This window comes from Pygoscelis adeliae, unplaced genomic scaffold (genome assembly GCF_000699105.1).
Source record: "Pygoscelis adeliae isolate BGI_AS28 unplaced genomic scaffold, ASM69910v1 Scaffold4, whole genome shotgun sequence".
Lineage (NCBI taxonomy): Eukaryota > Metazoa > Chordata > Aves > Sphenisciformes > Spheniscidae > Pygoscelis > Pygoscelis adeliae.
The window spans coordinates 14,516,343-14,531,084 of NW_008824986.1; the positions used below are offsets into that span (position 1 = coordinate 14,516,343).

At 39.0% G+C, this 14,742-nt stretch overlaps 1 protein-coding gene across 1 annotated transcript in view; it reads right to left on the bottom strand.

Annotated features, from left to right (window-relative positions):
• The window catches only part of LOC103918662 (pancreatic lipase-related protein 2-like), a 17,460-nt gene that overhangs the window by 2,138 nt on the left and 580 nt on the right, over positions 1 to 14,742 (bottom strand). The window contains exons 2-8 of the mRNA XM_009326042.1: positions 12,476 to 12,630; positions 10,221 to 10,346; positions 9,148 to 9,282; positions 8,077 to 8,185; positions 6,788 to 6,907; positions 6,576 to 6,698; positions 4,158 to 4,273 (exon numbers count right to left, since the gene is read on the bottom strand). Of these exons, the coding sequence (XP_009324317.1) occupies positions 4,158 to 4,273; positions 6,576 to 6,698; positions 6,788 to 6,907; positions 8,077 to 8,185; positions 9,148 to 9,282; positions 10,221 to 10,346; positions 12,476 to 12,630 (884 nt within the window). The remainder of the gene's footprint in view (positions 1 to 4,157; positions 4,274 to 6,575; positions 6,699 to 6,787; positions 6,908 to 8,076; positions 8,186 to 9,147; positions 9,283 to 10,220; positions 10,347 to 12,475; positions 12,631 to 14,742) is intronic.

Genomic DNA, 14,742 nt, shown 5'->3' on the forward strand with positions numbered 1-14,742 from the left:
CCTATCAGCCCAATGTATAGGCTTGTTGGTACTTAAGGAGGAGATCGCTACTCAGAGGGATCTACAGAAGTATGCAGATGACTTAGTTGCTTAAATTTCTGTGCCTTTCAGGATGAAAACACTAGATTAGTCAGCCCAGCCTTTGTCAGTATTGCCAAGGGGTTTATTCTAGACATTATTTTTGGAAAATGAGATCTATCTTCAAATAAATCCAAGTCAAAAAGTTCTCTCAGTGTTTCTGTTTGCTTTCAACCATGAAGAAAATTGAAAATTATAGTTTACGTTTGTGCCTTCTGTGATATCAGTGTTCATTATAACGGAATGCACATTACAGTGTGACATTAACATAGAAATTACCTGTAGGTGTATCGCTGCAGTAGTGTATTTGCAACCAAAGGTACTCCTAATACAGACCAGTAACAGGGCTATGTTCAAACACAGAGGAGGCTGGTTTTACAATATTTAAACTGTGCTCTTGACAAGGATCAGTTTATGAGATTTAAATTCACATTTACTGGAAAAAAACAGGCTGAGTGGACAGGAATCCCAGACTCCAGCGCAGTTCATAAGCAAGCTGCAACTTCCTTACTTACATATTCCCTAGAGGAGGGAATGATTAAATGACTGTACATCACGCAGCTCTTTTTATTCTCAGAGAAGATCACCAAATGATCTTTGAGTCCAGCAGTAGCCACAGAGTTCTCTGGTCTTGCCCACTTTGCTATGCTAACCGTCATCCTCAGAAAAGAAAAGAAAAGAAAATACAGAGCAAGAGAGACCAGCAAGCAGATTTTCACCACAATCGGTAGCATGGGGAACTTCAACCACTTACCAGCTACTTTTGCTACCAGTGTAAATCACAGATCACATAGAACAAGATGAGACATGTAAAAATAGCTGTGTATAAATTCAATATGATAACAATGATAGAGCCATTTTTTCAACAGTTATGTTAAACTTACTTGTCAATTGTATATTTTTTCCTGATCCCATTAGTTCCAGTCAAGGCTACATCTATATTTCCCTTCACGGTTTCTGTTGCAGATATTCTGACATGTATCTCTTTTCGCCAGCCTTTGAAAGCAAAATGAAATAGATTATGGTTGTAAGGAGATTTCTTTCCTAATGGCAAAACTTTTCATATGTTTCAATATCTTTCAGGGAGAGGAAAGGATTGCACAAATGTGCTTGTAAGCAAATAAAATGCCACTCTTTATTAAGGCAAATGTTAGTTCTGCATGATTCTGGTAGTATTAATTTCCTTGACAGTGGCCTAAATCACAGATGGAATCTTTGCTGACCTACTGGCTATGCTGAGTATTTAATCTGTCATGGCCAATAGCGTACCTTGCTCTTCCACTTGGCCTCACTTTTAATTTTGTAATTTCTTACACTTGTAAGCAACTTGTGGGGTCTCACGGGTAGCCTGTTAGCTCTCAACTATGAAGTGAGGTTCACTGGACTGCTGTGTTGTTAACGATATATTAAACAAAACCGGCAGCTTTCCCAGGATGATCCTGATATACAGAGTGTTTAGGGTTTTTCTTATACCTGTGCACAGCCCAACAGCTGTCAGGAGATCCTGTCATCTCGCATGTCTTTCTAAGGCAGAAGCAGGGCCTCAGATGCAATAGCACGTATTGATTTCAAGCAACCTTCCAAGGTTTGGGAAGATTTTGTACTGGCTTTAATTTGGGCTATTAAAAGGAGAATCTCTTCACCCACTTCATAAGGTTATATTTGGTTTCAGGCTATAATTTCTATAAACTCAACTTACTTACTCAGTTTGTAAATGTTGAAATTAATGTATTCATTTAGATTTGAGAAATGGCTGGTTACACTAATTTTTTTACTTTTTGCTCTTATGGAGGCGTGATATAAGTTTTTGTTCTTAATTTTGTTTTCATATTTTAGTGCCTAATGAGTAAGGACCTCAAAGACCCTCTTTCATTTATTGCCCTTGCAGTTCATCACCTGTGATGGATTACAATTTATTTATGAATTTTCTTATTTCCCAGTTCTGTGGCTGCTTCTACATTACTCACAATTAAAACTATACTTCTTATTACTCCCTGCCATTTTGACTTGATAAGCTTTGCAAAAATATCCTGAAATGATCCAGTTTTATAAATTTTTGTCAATAAAAACAGTGTCACTTTTTTGACTTGAAATTTTGCGCTTTCAGCACAACATTCCTCCCACCTTCAGCTTTAGAGAATTTTTGAAGCCATCATGTAACTAACAAAATTTAGCAGGGTATCTAGGTCAGAGGTCAGCATCAGTTGATCTGTTTCTATAATCATCTCAGCCTTTCCCAGATAATGCTGGTACTACATGTGCCTAACACACCTGAAACTCTAGATTTTGTAGTAAGCGCCAGTCATTAACTCCAGCAACTCTCTGTAGAAGTGTAAGAAAGATATTTGTTCACACAAAATTCATTGCCACTTTAGAATTCACCACCCAAAAGAAGCACTTACGAGCATATGGAGAGGAGGGCCCTGTGTTTAGATAAACCTTTTGCTGTTCTTTTTCAGTTTTATGTGAAAACTTATCAGCCCAATGACCCATCAGTGGGCATCCTTCCTTCGGACATGGGAAGCAGTCTCCCTGGGGGGAAATAACGATGTGTGTTACAAGACGTTATCAGTTTTAATCCCACTTCTTAAAGTACAAGAAATTAGGGTATTTCAGCTTTTTCCCAGCTTTTCTGAAAAGGTACTTGCTTCTGAGTTCATATCATATCTTCAGTATTTATCAGTGTGGTGAAAAAAGGAGCTGAGATGGTCAGTCACCTTATTTCATCAGGTTGAAAATCAGAGCTAAACAGGTTGAAAATCTGGCCTAATTCCTTATGCTCTTGCAGAGACCATAAGTAAATACCTTAATGCATGTTGTGCCTTACTACCTGATCTGTAAAATATAGGTAATATATTAATCTTTCATAAGATCCATTGAAAGGTTGTCTGCTACTTATTATAGGATGGCTAACCATATTTGCAAGCAGGTCTGGCTGGATATCTCACTCATATGGTAAAGATATTTAAGTTTAGGTATACTGAAGCTTGGGGTCTTGCTTTGGAATGTGTTCTGTCTGCTTTTCAGCCTTTATTCCCATGCAGAACTTTAATGAAATTAATCTACCTACATAGATCAAACATTCAGATCAACACCTTGATGTCCATTAAAATAAAAAAAAAAGATAAGCGTGTATATTTTCAATGAAATTGATTTAATTGCAGCTGGAAAAAATAGCATTGTTATATTTAGATACTTCAATTGTGATATTTGGGATGTTCTGTAGGAACCAGTATTTGTGGATCTTTGGCTAGTTGGGCATTAGATAAATAAAAGGCTAAATGATCATCATCACTTGTTTATTACAAGAGTGAAAAAAACATTTCCTTCGCATCACTAAATTGCACAGGGTTCAGGTTTTCAAGTCCTGAATGACATCAAAATTTCAATTTACGTGGCAACATTGCTACAAATATTAATAAATTTTCCACAGTATCGTAATCATTCCTTCTGGGAGTAGATGGAAATAAATTCAGACTTGTCTTCATTCTTGACCAGTCCGCAGCTGCATTGCCAGAATTGGTCCACTAAAAGCCCAGTTATATCAGGCATGAAACACCAGGACGTTATGCTGCTTGTTTTCTTGTGCCACCTAGGGGTGGTGTGAGCAATGCTGTGCTGTATAAATATCTCCCCTGCTCCATATACTGTGGATGTTTATTGTTTATACAGATGTTTAAACATTTCTGAAAGCCAGAGGCTGTCCTCTTGATGATGGGTTCCACGAGATTTAGATGGACTTCCTTCAACCAGACTGAGTGTCCCTTACTGCTGACCTATGCAAAAGGTGAACCCAGCCACTGCCTCTCATTGCCCTCTTACTCAACTCTTCATATCTCCCTTTGTAACTGTTTTTGGTGTTTATATTTACTGCCTTGTTTTCTTCTGGATCTTTTTTTTGGAGTTTACTGCTTTTACATTTTGCCTGTTTTTTGGGTATGGTCTGGATGAGGGTAGTCAGTGGGTCTGCATAGCCCCCCTGTATCCCATGATCCAGAGTGTAGAAGTTGTCCCAGAAATTATTAAGAGAAGAAGGGCAGGGCTATAACCCCTCAGATAAATATGTACCTGGTACTTACCAATACAAAAGCTCGGTATGTTTCACACTGATACCCAACAAATCCATTGGGAGTGATAATACTCTCAGCATAATACCGGAGACTTCTTTTATGTCCACATCCAATAGATCTATATTCTGGGAAAAAGCGCAGGTAAAAAAGATTAAAGCTCTACATCAACATAAAGTCCATGCCAAAACAACACTTGTGGGTCTTTTTTCCTCAAAAGCATTTGTACATACAGTGAAGTCTCAGATTAAAAAAAAGTACTAATTAAAAGATGTTTAAAGTGTGAATTATTTGGTTTTATTGTAAAAAGTGTACTTATGGCTACATATATTTTTTTGATGGGGAAGAGCTAGGTTCTAATCTGCGTGCCCCTGTGCTCATGCTGAAGTTAACAGTGGTGGAGATGCACCAAGCTGGACCTCGTGCAGCTTCCAGTCCTGCTATGTGTACTTAACTGCTTTTACTTTAGCATGAGAACCGAGGAGGATTTAGGAGAATTTCCCTTTGATATTTCAAAGATTGGAATAATTCATAGCTACAGCATTTGTAAAGCATATAGTAGTTACTATGAAGTAGTTTTCATTTGCTTACCATTATCACAACATGGCATTTTGTAAAACCACAGTTTCCACTCATTTCTAGAACTAAAGGTAATTGTAGTAATTATTTTAACTTCAGCGGTGATTCTGTGAAATGCTCTGAAAAGCAAGATGTTTGGCAGCGTGTCCTTGATTTTGTCAGAATTATTTGAAACAAGTACGTTTTCCCATCAGAGTGAAATTTATAAGCAGTCAGCACAGGAAAGAAGAAAGTGCTATTTGGGTTGTATTTACAGGTCCCTTGTAACAAGTATTGTCTTCATTGGCTCTGAAGGCTCTCCTTTATCAAAGCACAACATACTAAAGTTAGGTTGCATAAAAATGGGCTCTGCTCTGCTTCAGCATGTGTGGGGGCTCACCTAACTACAGGGTGAAGTCTTGGAGGCACTGGAGTTTGCAAGCTGGCACAGTTTATAGTGAAATCAGAATTTCACCTACTGCCAATATTTAAGCATCTTAAAGACAGACCAGTTGGTATTGACCAGTTGACACACATTGTTCTTTACATAAGGAAAAAAAACACACCAAAACCCCTGTGAAAACTATTTTTGTCTGTTTTTCTTGAAAATAATCTGCATCACCAAGGCTTCCTGAGTATGTTTTCTTTATAGTTCCTTCTTTAAATCTAATTCAGAAGAGTCTGTGCTTTTAACTTTAAAAGCCTCAGCTCTTACGGTGGCTTACTTTGTGCTAGTGCCAAATTCACTTAACATCTATACAATGGGAACATAATACTTCTCTCCCTACTGCATCAAAAGCTGTAGAAAGAAGTTACTAAATAGCATTTCTAAAGCAATTCATACGTAAAAGCACTACATAAATGTAAATATTATCAAACGGAAGAGATGCACAAAGTAAGGTTTAACCAAGAGGCAGGAGTTAAGGCTGTCTCTATTTTTAGGAGCTGCATGAACAACCAACTCTATCTGCTCATGTTCAGTAGAGCTGAGCTTCTCCTTCACCACAAAACATTGCAAACAGCCTTGTGAGATGTCTCTGGAAAATATTTAATTTTTTTGCTGAAAATGCAGACATTCTTATGCAGTCCGATTAGACAGTGTTTTGGTTCCAAGTGTCTTTGTGTATAGCTAGCTTTCAGTCCTCTTTGTTACTAAGTTCTCCAACCAGTTCTAAGACAGAGCATTTTTGAAAGCCAATTACTTAACTAGCGGTAGGGATTTCAAAACATTTAGCTGTGAATAACAGATGTTCTCATTTCTGTAGGTTAGGATCAGAACACAGGATTTTGGGGATCTATTGTACTGGATCCCAGGGTAATTCTGATTAACTGCCCAGCTTTCTTTGAAGAACATGAGCTATCAATGGAACAGTCGTTTTATCATCTTCTATATTTTTAACTTTGTGCTGTTCCCTTTGAAGACACTAAATCTGTTAATGTCATGGATGAGTATGTGGATGAGTATGTCTAACCCCAGTAATATTGGGACTGATGTCTTTCTAGGGAGAAGGGAAGCTCAAATTTTAAAATACTCATTTTTGGATTATCCTTGAATGAAATTTTACCGGTCCTTCATGTGTGGAATTCCCACTGAGGTCAGTCTGTCAGCACAGTGGCAGGCTCTTATAAAGGTTGTGACGAACAAGTCTGCATGCTTTAACTGAAGTTTCCATCTGGAATTTGCCTTGGTTAGTACAAAAGAAAATTGGAGGGTATTTCACAGGCAGTTTTAAGTCTTCCATTTTGGAGCATTCTCTCTCTACTCCAAATCTAAGCTATAGAAATAATATATACATTCAAAAGGCTTTACCTTACCCTAGCCTTTATTTCTAACTGTAACTTATAATGAGGTATTCTTTAAAATATATTTGCCTCTCATAAGATCATTGATATTCTGAGTTGCAGGAGGTACACGAAGCTGCTTGCATCCTGGCATCTTCTTCCCACCATTTGGGTAAAAATCCAGGTGGCCACAAGTCTGAAGAATTCCTGGAGCTGAAATGCACAATTAATCGAGGCTGATCACTCTCAGGTATGCTGTGGCCAACCTCTGTGTTGGTGCCAGCCTTTGCGTGAAAACTTACCAAAGTCAAAGAAAAGATGACCAGCGTGAGTATGAATTATATCAACAAATTTTGCATCTGAAGGATCCAGCCTAACCCTTGTGGGAGTATTCTGGAAAAGGGGCCCAGCTGGATCCAAACCTAAATAAATGGAGATAGGTCTGATTAAGTAAATAATACTATATGGATTTTTTTTTTTTTTTTTTTTAGTTTGCTGCTTTTATATTTTGCCTGTATGTCATTACATTTCTGCCTTTACTCCACATATAAAAATCCATTTTGTGGTCCACAGCCAACAAAACAAGAAGGGTTTTAATAGAAAGGTGGCTGGATGCATTGCAGCACAGTAAAATGCTGATGGGTGCTTGGCTTACTTTTGGGGTAAGAAGAGGTTTGGGGTTTTTTTGCATGTTAGTGAAAAATATGAAATTTTGATATGTTAATCTGAGCATGTAGATTTGTTTGAGAATTTTTATTTGGTCAAAAAGTCTATTTTTATTTCCAAAAGAGCTTGGTTGAAAATGTTACCCCTTCACTTCAGTGTCAGTGAGCTCTCTCCGGTGCTAACGCAACACAGTTCTGATCCCAGTTTCCCTGAACAGCTTATGTGACTGCTTACTGTGTACACAGCTTAGTCAAAGCAATGTCTATGCAGAGAAAAGAACTGACTGGAGGAGAAACGAAAGGAGAAGATAGTGAGCCTTTAAAAAAAGTGATGTGTGAGTGTGTCATGATGCTGTGTCTCTCTGCGTAGCTATGCGACTAACAGCTTTCTTCCTTTTCAGGGTGTCCATGGCTATTTACTGTCTCATCCTGGCATACTAGATCCAGGGTTTTTAATTTTTCATTTCAGATTTTCAATCTTTTGAACTGCTGAAAAGTCATGTTAGAGTGGGCTTTTAAGACAAAATATGACAATGATTTGCAAGTGTTTTACAGGTCTGTTATTCCACAGGTAATACAGAATTTTGTTCCTGTTCTTTTATATCATTAAAAATCATAACCAAGTGCTCCCTGGGACTTGTTGTGACCTGTGAAAAGTGACCTCTATTTAGCCACAGTCAGGATAGTTAAGCCTTTCTGATCTGTTGCAGTCGAGCCTTTCTCAGAGCTGTGAACATTGACATGTGAAATGCTTGACGTGATAGGACATGGTGTCGTTTGTGTGCCATCTTGCTAGCTGTATACTGTTAATTATGACAAACCAGCACATTGCGGTCTGTATTGTGTGTTCATAAGGCAGCAGCGATTCTTTAGTTCTCTTAAGTTGCATGAAAATAAAGTTTCATCAGTTGAAGTAGCTTCAGTACCTGTTATTCTTCCAATGCCAGGTTTCCTTCTCCCTGCCTCCCCTGCAGCATGTGCTCCAAGACTATGGCCGATGAAATGAATGTTGGCAGGAGAGTAGCCATACTCTTTCTGTGAAGATGTATGGAAAGGAAAAAACAAGCGTGTTAAGCGGGGGATACAAGCCTGTGGCACAGCATCATGGCCCCATGCTGTGCCAGGACATGGCCAGACCAGCGGTCGATGGAAGGGAGTGTCTTGGGTGGGAAGTTACTGTCCCTTTAGGTACAGGGATCTGTACCTAAAGAGAAGCAGTTCCCAACTCATCCCATCCCCTCTTACATCACACCTCTGGAAGGGAGTAATCTCTATCAGGAATTGGTCCTTATGATAGAAAAGAAGGAAAAGGGAATTTCTGCATATAGCTCCCCTACATTTGCACTGATTGTTTATCCAAAAGGCGAATGACCCCACTGCCTCACCCCTGAACCTGTGTGTCCAGTCAGGATAGCGATCTGTAGTGGAGGAGTTTTCAGTGCCTTTGTCTGTGGCATACCCTCTGTGTCAATCAAGCAGCCGTCCTGCTATGGAGATGCTCCACCACGCAGGTCCTGCAGGATGGGTAGGACCATGCCAGGAACGCTGCCGGTGTGCCAGGCTCAGCTGAGCTTCTGCATGGGAAGCCTGACATTGGTGGCTGCAGGAGAGTTGCTTCTCTGTGCTGTGATTCAGTTCTTGCAGACCCACAGAGGGATGTTTTAACCGTATTGGTCCTCTATTACCACTCTTCACCCTGCCAGTTTTGCTAGGCAGTCTCCAATCTGATGTCTTATCCAATAAGAAGCCCGTCATGAGCAAAACTTTGAGAAACTGTGGCCTGTAAGCCTTTAGGGACATGCTTATCTGTGGTCTGACACTAAAGTAGGTATTTCTGTTTGTGCAGGATTACAGACTTTTTATGACATTTTCAGCTGCGTTACTGAGTACCTCTGTACTTCCTGACTCTATTGCATCAAACCTAAAGGTGCCACCCTGAACAGAGCTTTTACCATACAGACTATGCGCTGGCTTTCACATTCCATGGATACTTTTACCTCAAGAAGGTTCACCAGATATACCAACTCAGCCCCCACAATGCGGACGTTGTTAACTGCTTCGGTGTACAAACCACTAGAGCCACCTCTCCAGTCAGTCAAAATGCAGTTCACGTCTTCAGTGTGAAACATGAACTGGTGGAAAACGTGAAAACAGAAGAACAGAAGGAAACAAGCATGAGTTACAATTGTAGCAGGGTATATGCAAACAATATTTTGTTTTGTTATAGCCGGGGACTCACTTCGGGTGACTGGTAAAGACACATCTTCAGTATCTTAATTCCTACTAATACTGAAGAATCAACACAAGGAGGCAGAGTGGAGGCAGTGATTTGAACACTGTATAAAGACACACAGAAGCTTGCTTCAGTTCTGTTTTCCATTCCAGATGCCTTGGTTGGCTTAGGGTATCAACTTCTCTCAATGACCATACCCCAATTAGAAAAAGAGGATAGTGTGGCTTCTTTTTTATTGTCCAAGCTTTATTCTTCAAAATGTATACGCTTGGATCATCTAAAGGATTCACAAATCTGTGTTCATGTGCTTGAGTTGCTCAGCCCCGAAGTTCATATATTTTAACCAAAATATTCTATTTATACACTTCTGGCAATGGAACATTCTGATTTTTCATTCTGAAACAATTTCATTTTTGAAATGTGCCTAAACAAAATAAAACCAATCTGCTGAACAAAGCATTTTGTTTTTATTAGATCAAATGCCTCACTCAGACTGAAATGTTTATTTTGACCTTTTGCTGAGGTGAGAAAAGTGACTTTTTTTTCCCCTTTATTATTGGCAAGGAATTGAAAAATCAATTAATTATAGCTTTCCCTGTGGAGGTCAGTGCAGCAAAAGGGCATTTAGCAGAAGGCTGAAGTGCACTATACTCATAGCTAGGAACAGGAAAGTGGTCATGTGGAAATGATCTTCATTCTGAGTTGTTTTTCCCCTCATATATTCCCTGAATTAACAAGAGAACAGAGGTGTAAATTTTATGTGGGAATTTTAAGCCAGTTAATGGGGTGATGTGGATATTTGCACTTTCAAATACTCAGAAAGGAGTTATACCATACCCTGCATATGTTTGTTATCCAGGGGAGGTCTGCTCCAGCAAGATGGCCATGTATAATGAAGCGAGTTTTCCTGTGCGTTCGGAAATTTGAAGCTTTGATAGTTGAAGCATTTGTAGCAGAAATTTTCTGTGTCCAAAAAAAAACAACCAACAAACAACACAACAAGGATGTGACTGCTCCATCCCAGTGTACGTTTTGATACAGGGCAGAGTAACCCAATGGTTAAGGCAGAGTTCTGGACTCTGAAGAGATGTGTCTTGTTCCTCACTTGTAAACTCCCTTGCTGGGGGATATCAATTAATCCTTTCAACAAATTATTCACTTCCTCTAGTTAATTGAACTAATGATACTGGCATCCTTTGCACAATGCTTTGAGATATACTGGTACAACATGCCATGTAAATAGAAGATTTTATCAAACTTGACCATAGAAATACAAAGATAACATCTTCTGCAAGGTATTATGTGGTTGACTTTGAATCTATACCTATTTTTCTTTCTTTTCTCTTTGAAGATAAGACCTTCATCGCTAAGCTTATTTATATTTTATGAGAAAGCCCACCAGGCTTACAACATCAGAGGCTGTAGGTATTCTGGGGTTTACTGAGAACAAAGGCATTAGTTTCTTTTAAAGAAATTCTGAATAGTGGATTGTTTTAAAACTTGGCTCATTTTTTGTAATGGTTTCGTAAGCTTAAAAGGGGATGTCATGCACTAATTAGCACACCTCACCTTCAGTGAAAGACTGACTAAAGCTAAAAACTGATAGGCCCTCTCAGCTAGGGATGTTGGACTTGTTCTGAGGTGACTCAAACAGGAGAAATCACTGAACACCTCTACTGTTTGTGACTGCCATTTATATAAATAAAACAGCTATGAAGCCTTTTTCATGTAATGTAAGCCAACAACAGCAACAAATTGCTCCCCCCCCCCCCCCCCCCCCCTATTTTTTTATGTCCCCCCCCCCCCCCCCCTTTATATTAATTTGCTTCATTTTTCTTGCTTTTTGTCCAAGTAAAATTCACACTCTCTGATGATCATTTCTCTTCTTTCACCAGACTGGTCTATAGCTCCACAAAACTGCTTCATGCTATGGATAACCCCAGCCCAGACAGCTCCAACACCTCAAGCATCCTGCTGTGAGCTTTTCCCAGCACTTGCTGATCTTCAGAGGAAAGGGCTGACACGCTGCTGGCGTCTTTCAGTACATTCCCATTTGATCCATCCTAAACAGGTCCTGCAGGCTCCTTTTAGCTATTTCCATTTGTCACTCTGTCACAATCCAGAGCTTCCTCTCGCTGCCACTAGTTTGCAGATGTTGTAGATAACCTCACCTTTTTACTTTTTTTCTTCCATACAGCTCCAGTCTGCTGTGTCTATGCTTCTCTACCTGGTGTGTTTTCATGAGGGATAACCTGGTTCAACTCTCTGTAAGAGAAACCTCCAAGCTCTCTCGAAGGTATATCTTACCAAGTCTTTTTCTTTAGCTTTTTAGTCTTCATTTTCCCTCAGTCCCATTCTTCCAAAAAATATTTAATATTTGTTTATTTTCCTTATCCATCACCATTTCATTCTCTTTTTGGTTGTTTCCTTCTTTTCCACATATGATTTCACGCTCTCCTTCATTTTTTTCTTTAGTTTCCTGTTTTCCTTTCTAAGCTTTCCTTTAATTTTTCATCCTATTTTCCTTCTCCTCTCTGGTGAACATGGATACTTTCTCTTCTGATCTTCACTCTTAACTATTTACCTGTTCCTAGGGCTCAGTGTTGACCACCACTTAAGCAGAGCCTCTGAGACCAATCATATGTAGTTCAGAGGACCTAGTAATCATGTGTATGAACCACATCCCTGAGTCATATGTATGGGCCTGAAATATGGTTTTAAGCTGGAGACACACAGGAGCCAAAACTGAGCTTTCCTTTTGTACTGCCTTTCCTACCTCTGGCTTTATAATGCTAAAGCTGAAACTGAATTTGGGCCATTAGCTTACTGTAGAGAAGTATGTATCTAAAATATCTCAGATGACTTGTGTTAGAAGGCTGCTATTAATATGTTGTAAATGTACCTGGCCTGTCAGAGAGCTGAAATGAGAAAAAAAGAAATGAGATGAAAGGAAATTGGGATGGATTGTTCATGGAGTGTGTAATATAGAATTGGGGCCTCTCCTGCAAGACTTTTAAGCAAAAATAGGGGAGAAAAGAAACTGTGTGTATAACTTGTTGAATATCAGTTATTAAAACAAAGCAGTTTCTTACTTGATATTTCATGATGTTGTCTCTAGTGTAAAGGAGGAAATTGGTGTTCACAGCTTCCGGAGAGCTGGGCAAGCCTGCAAGTTCTCTCCCTGGGATCCCAGACCAAGGGGGGCTATCTGTAAAGCATCCAAGCCTTTTGTAGCAAACTTCCCTTCCTGGGGTACGCAAAGAAAAATGTTAGTGTTCTGGGAACATAGCAGGTTAGGCATTCACCACTTTACAAGAAGCCGGCAGGGTAGCGTTTATACCAGGGAAGTGGAAAATGGCTGATTCAGATTAAGATGGCACCTGTGTTTATTTTTCATTAAGGGGCTCAGTTGTGGTCCTGTGCCTTGTGTATGTAGTAGGGTCTTCAACTTCAAGACCAATTCCTGTTTCAAGCATAGAGTAGAGCTCAGTTGGTGAACTCATGACCTATTTTGTCAAACATACTGTTAACGCAGCCATCAGAAAAAGACAATAAAATCTTGATCTTTTATGGATCCAGAGAACAAACCAGCTTTTGCTGCCAGCAGAGAGCAGTCCTTCAAATTAGTGCTAAGGCTCCAGGGATTATCTAAATTGTTAGTTCTTGTGCAACAATTCATGAAGGAGTAAAATGAAACCAAAACATTAAAACAGATACCTCTGGTTGCTCCATAATGTACATTAAACATCTCCCTTATTTTTTTATCACCATAAGATTTTAGTGGAAGTAATGAAGTGGAATTTGAGCGGAAGCCTAGAGCAAAGCACAGCCTTGGGAAGTGTGGTCTGTGCCTGAAGGACTAGAGTTTCCCAATTTCTATTGTGGCTTTAATACAGTAATGATGCAAATATGACAAAAGGGTGTTACCATTAAATGTCATCCTTACCCACTATTATAGCACAACAGTTGTGAAATCCCAAATAATTTTTATTGCTATTAAAAAGATACTGAAAATAATGAGAAACTATTGTTACCTAGGATAGGTGACAGATTCATACTACATCAGACCGTGACTTACTCTATTCGTTACTCTGTATGAAACGCAGGGGTAGCGTGATAGATACTAGAAATACGTCTAGAGAAAGAGAAGATTTGATTGTGGAGCTGCAGCTAGAGACTCCACAAGTGATGCAGTCATTTTCACAGCGGTCTTTCCTCTGATGCCAGCGAACTTTTGGGCTGTGTCTTTTTGTTTCTCTCTGCTCTTTCTGTGTGTCTGTCCCTGTTGAACTGTTCTTTCCAATAGGTAAAGATATGTTTTGGACTGGGACTATTTTCTTGTTCTCTGCATAGCGCTGTGAAGAGTAAGTGCCTAGGCTGGCATTACAAGAGTTGCGTCTACCATAAATGCTGGTGTGGGTTGAGGGTGGGTAGGGGAAACTGTTTTGAAAGAATTTTTGTATCAATTCATATATAAAAATACCTTTCTAATTCCCATTCTGTTTGCTAGCTGCAAAAACCTTTACAGAATTAAAAACTAATAGGTTGAATGTGGGAAATAAATGACGTAACTCAATGCTCCTAATGAAGAAATCTGTTAAATCCATTCCAAAGCACATCCTTTTGCTAAAATATAGTTATTCTGGTTACACCAGCTGCACACAACGATTTTTACTGTTTATAGATTTTATCAACTGTGTGTCTTACCTCTGGTTGCAACAAGAAGAAAAAGAGTAGTGATCCATACTGCAAACATCTAAAGCAAATAAGAACACAGTTCAAACCTAATTAAAAATAGAACCTGGAATTCACCTAAGGGTTTCCTTGACCCATTAAAAAAAAAGTCATAGTGACCATAGGAGTACTTCAGGCATTTAATGAGTTGGATCCAAAAGAACCAACTCTTTCTCAAAGCTAGCAAGGTTTCAAGAAAATACCTTTGGGATTCTTTCTGTTTGCCATGGAGATTTTGCATATACAGGATGTCCTCTAAGCATCTCTTAAAGATTGTCTACCTGACCTTGACAAACAGAAGCTTTTTTTTTTTCTCTAGAGCTGCAATTTATGGGCAAGCAAATGAAATTCTTAAAACATTTGCATCAACATTTTTTTAGAGAGTGATGTTTCTTCTAGCATTTAGTAGAAAAGTTACTCATAGAATTGCTATTCAGTGATTGTATTTAAAAGAACCCAGGAACAAACTTAATTTGTGTTTCTAAATCATATAGATAGTCTTGAAAACTCATTTTGATCATTGCAATCATCCATGTACACTTATTAGCCCTGATCTGTTTGATCACTTAATCACCAGCTGATAGGTAAGCATTGGAGTAAATGGAGCCAGTCATTTACTTCGAGG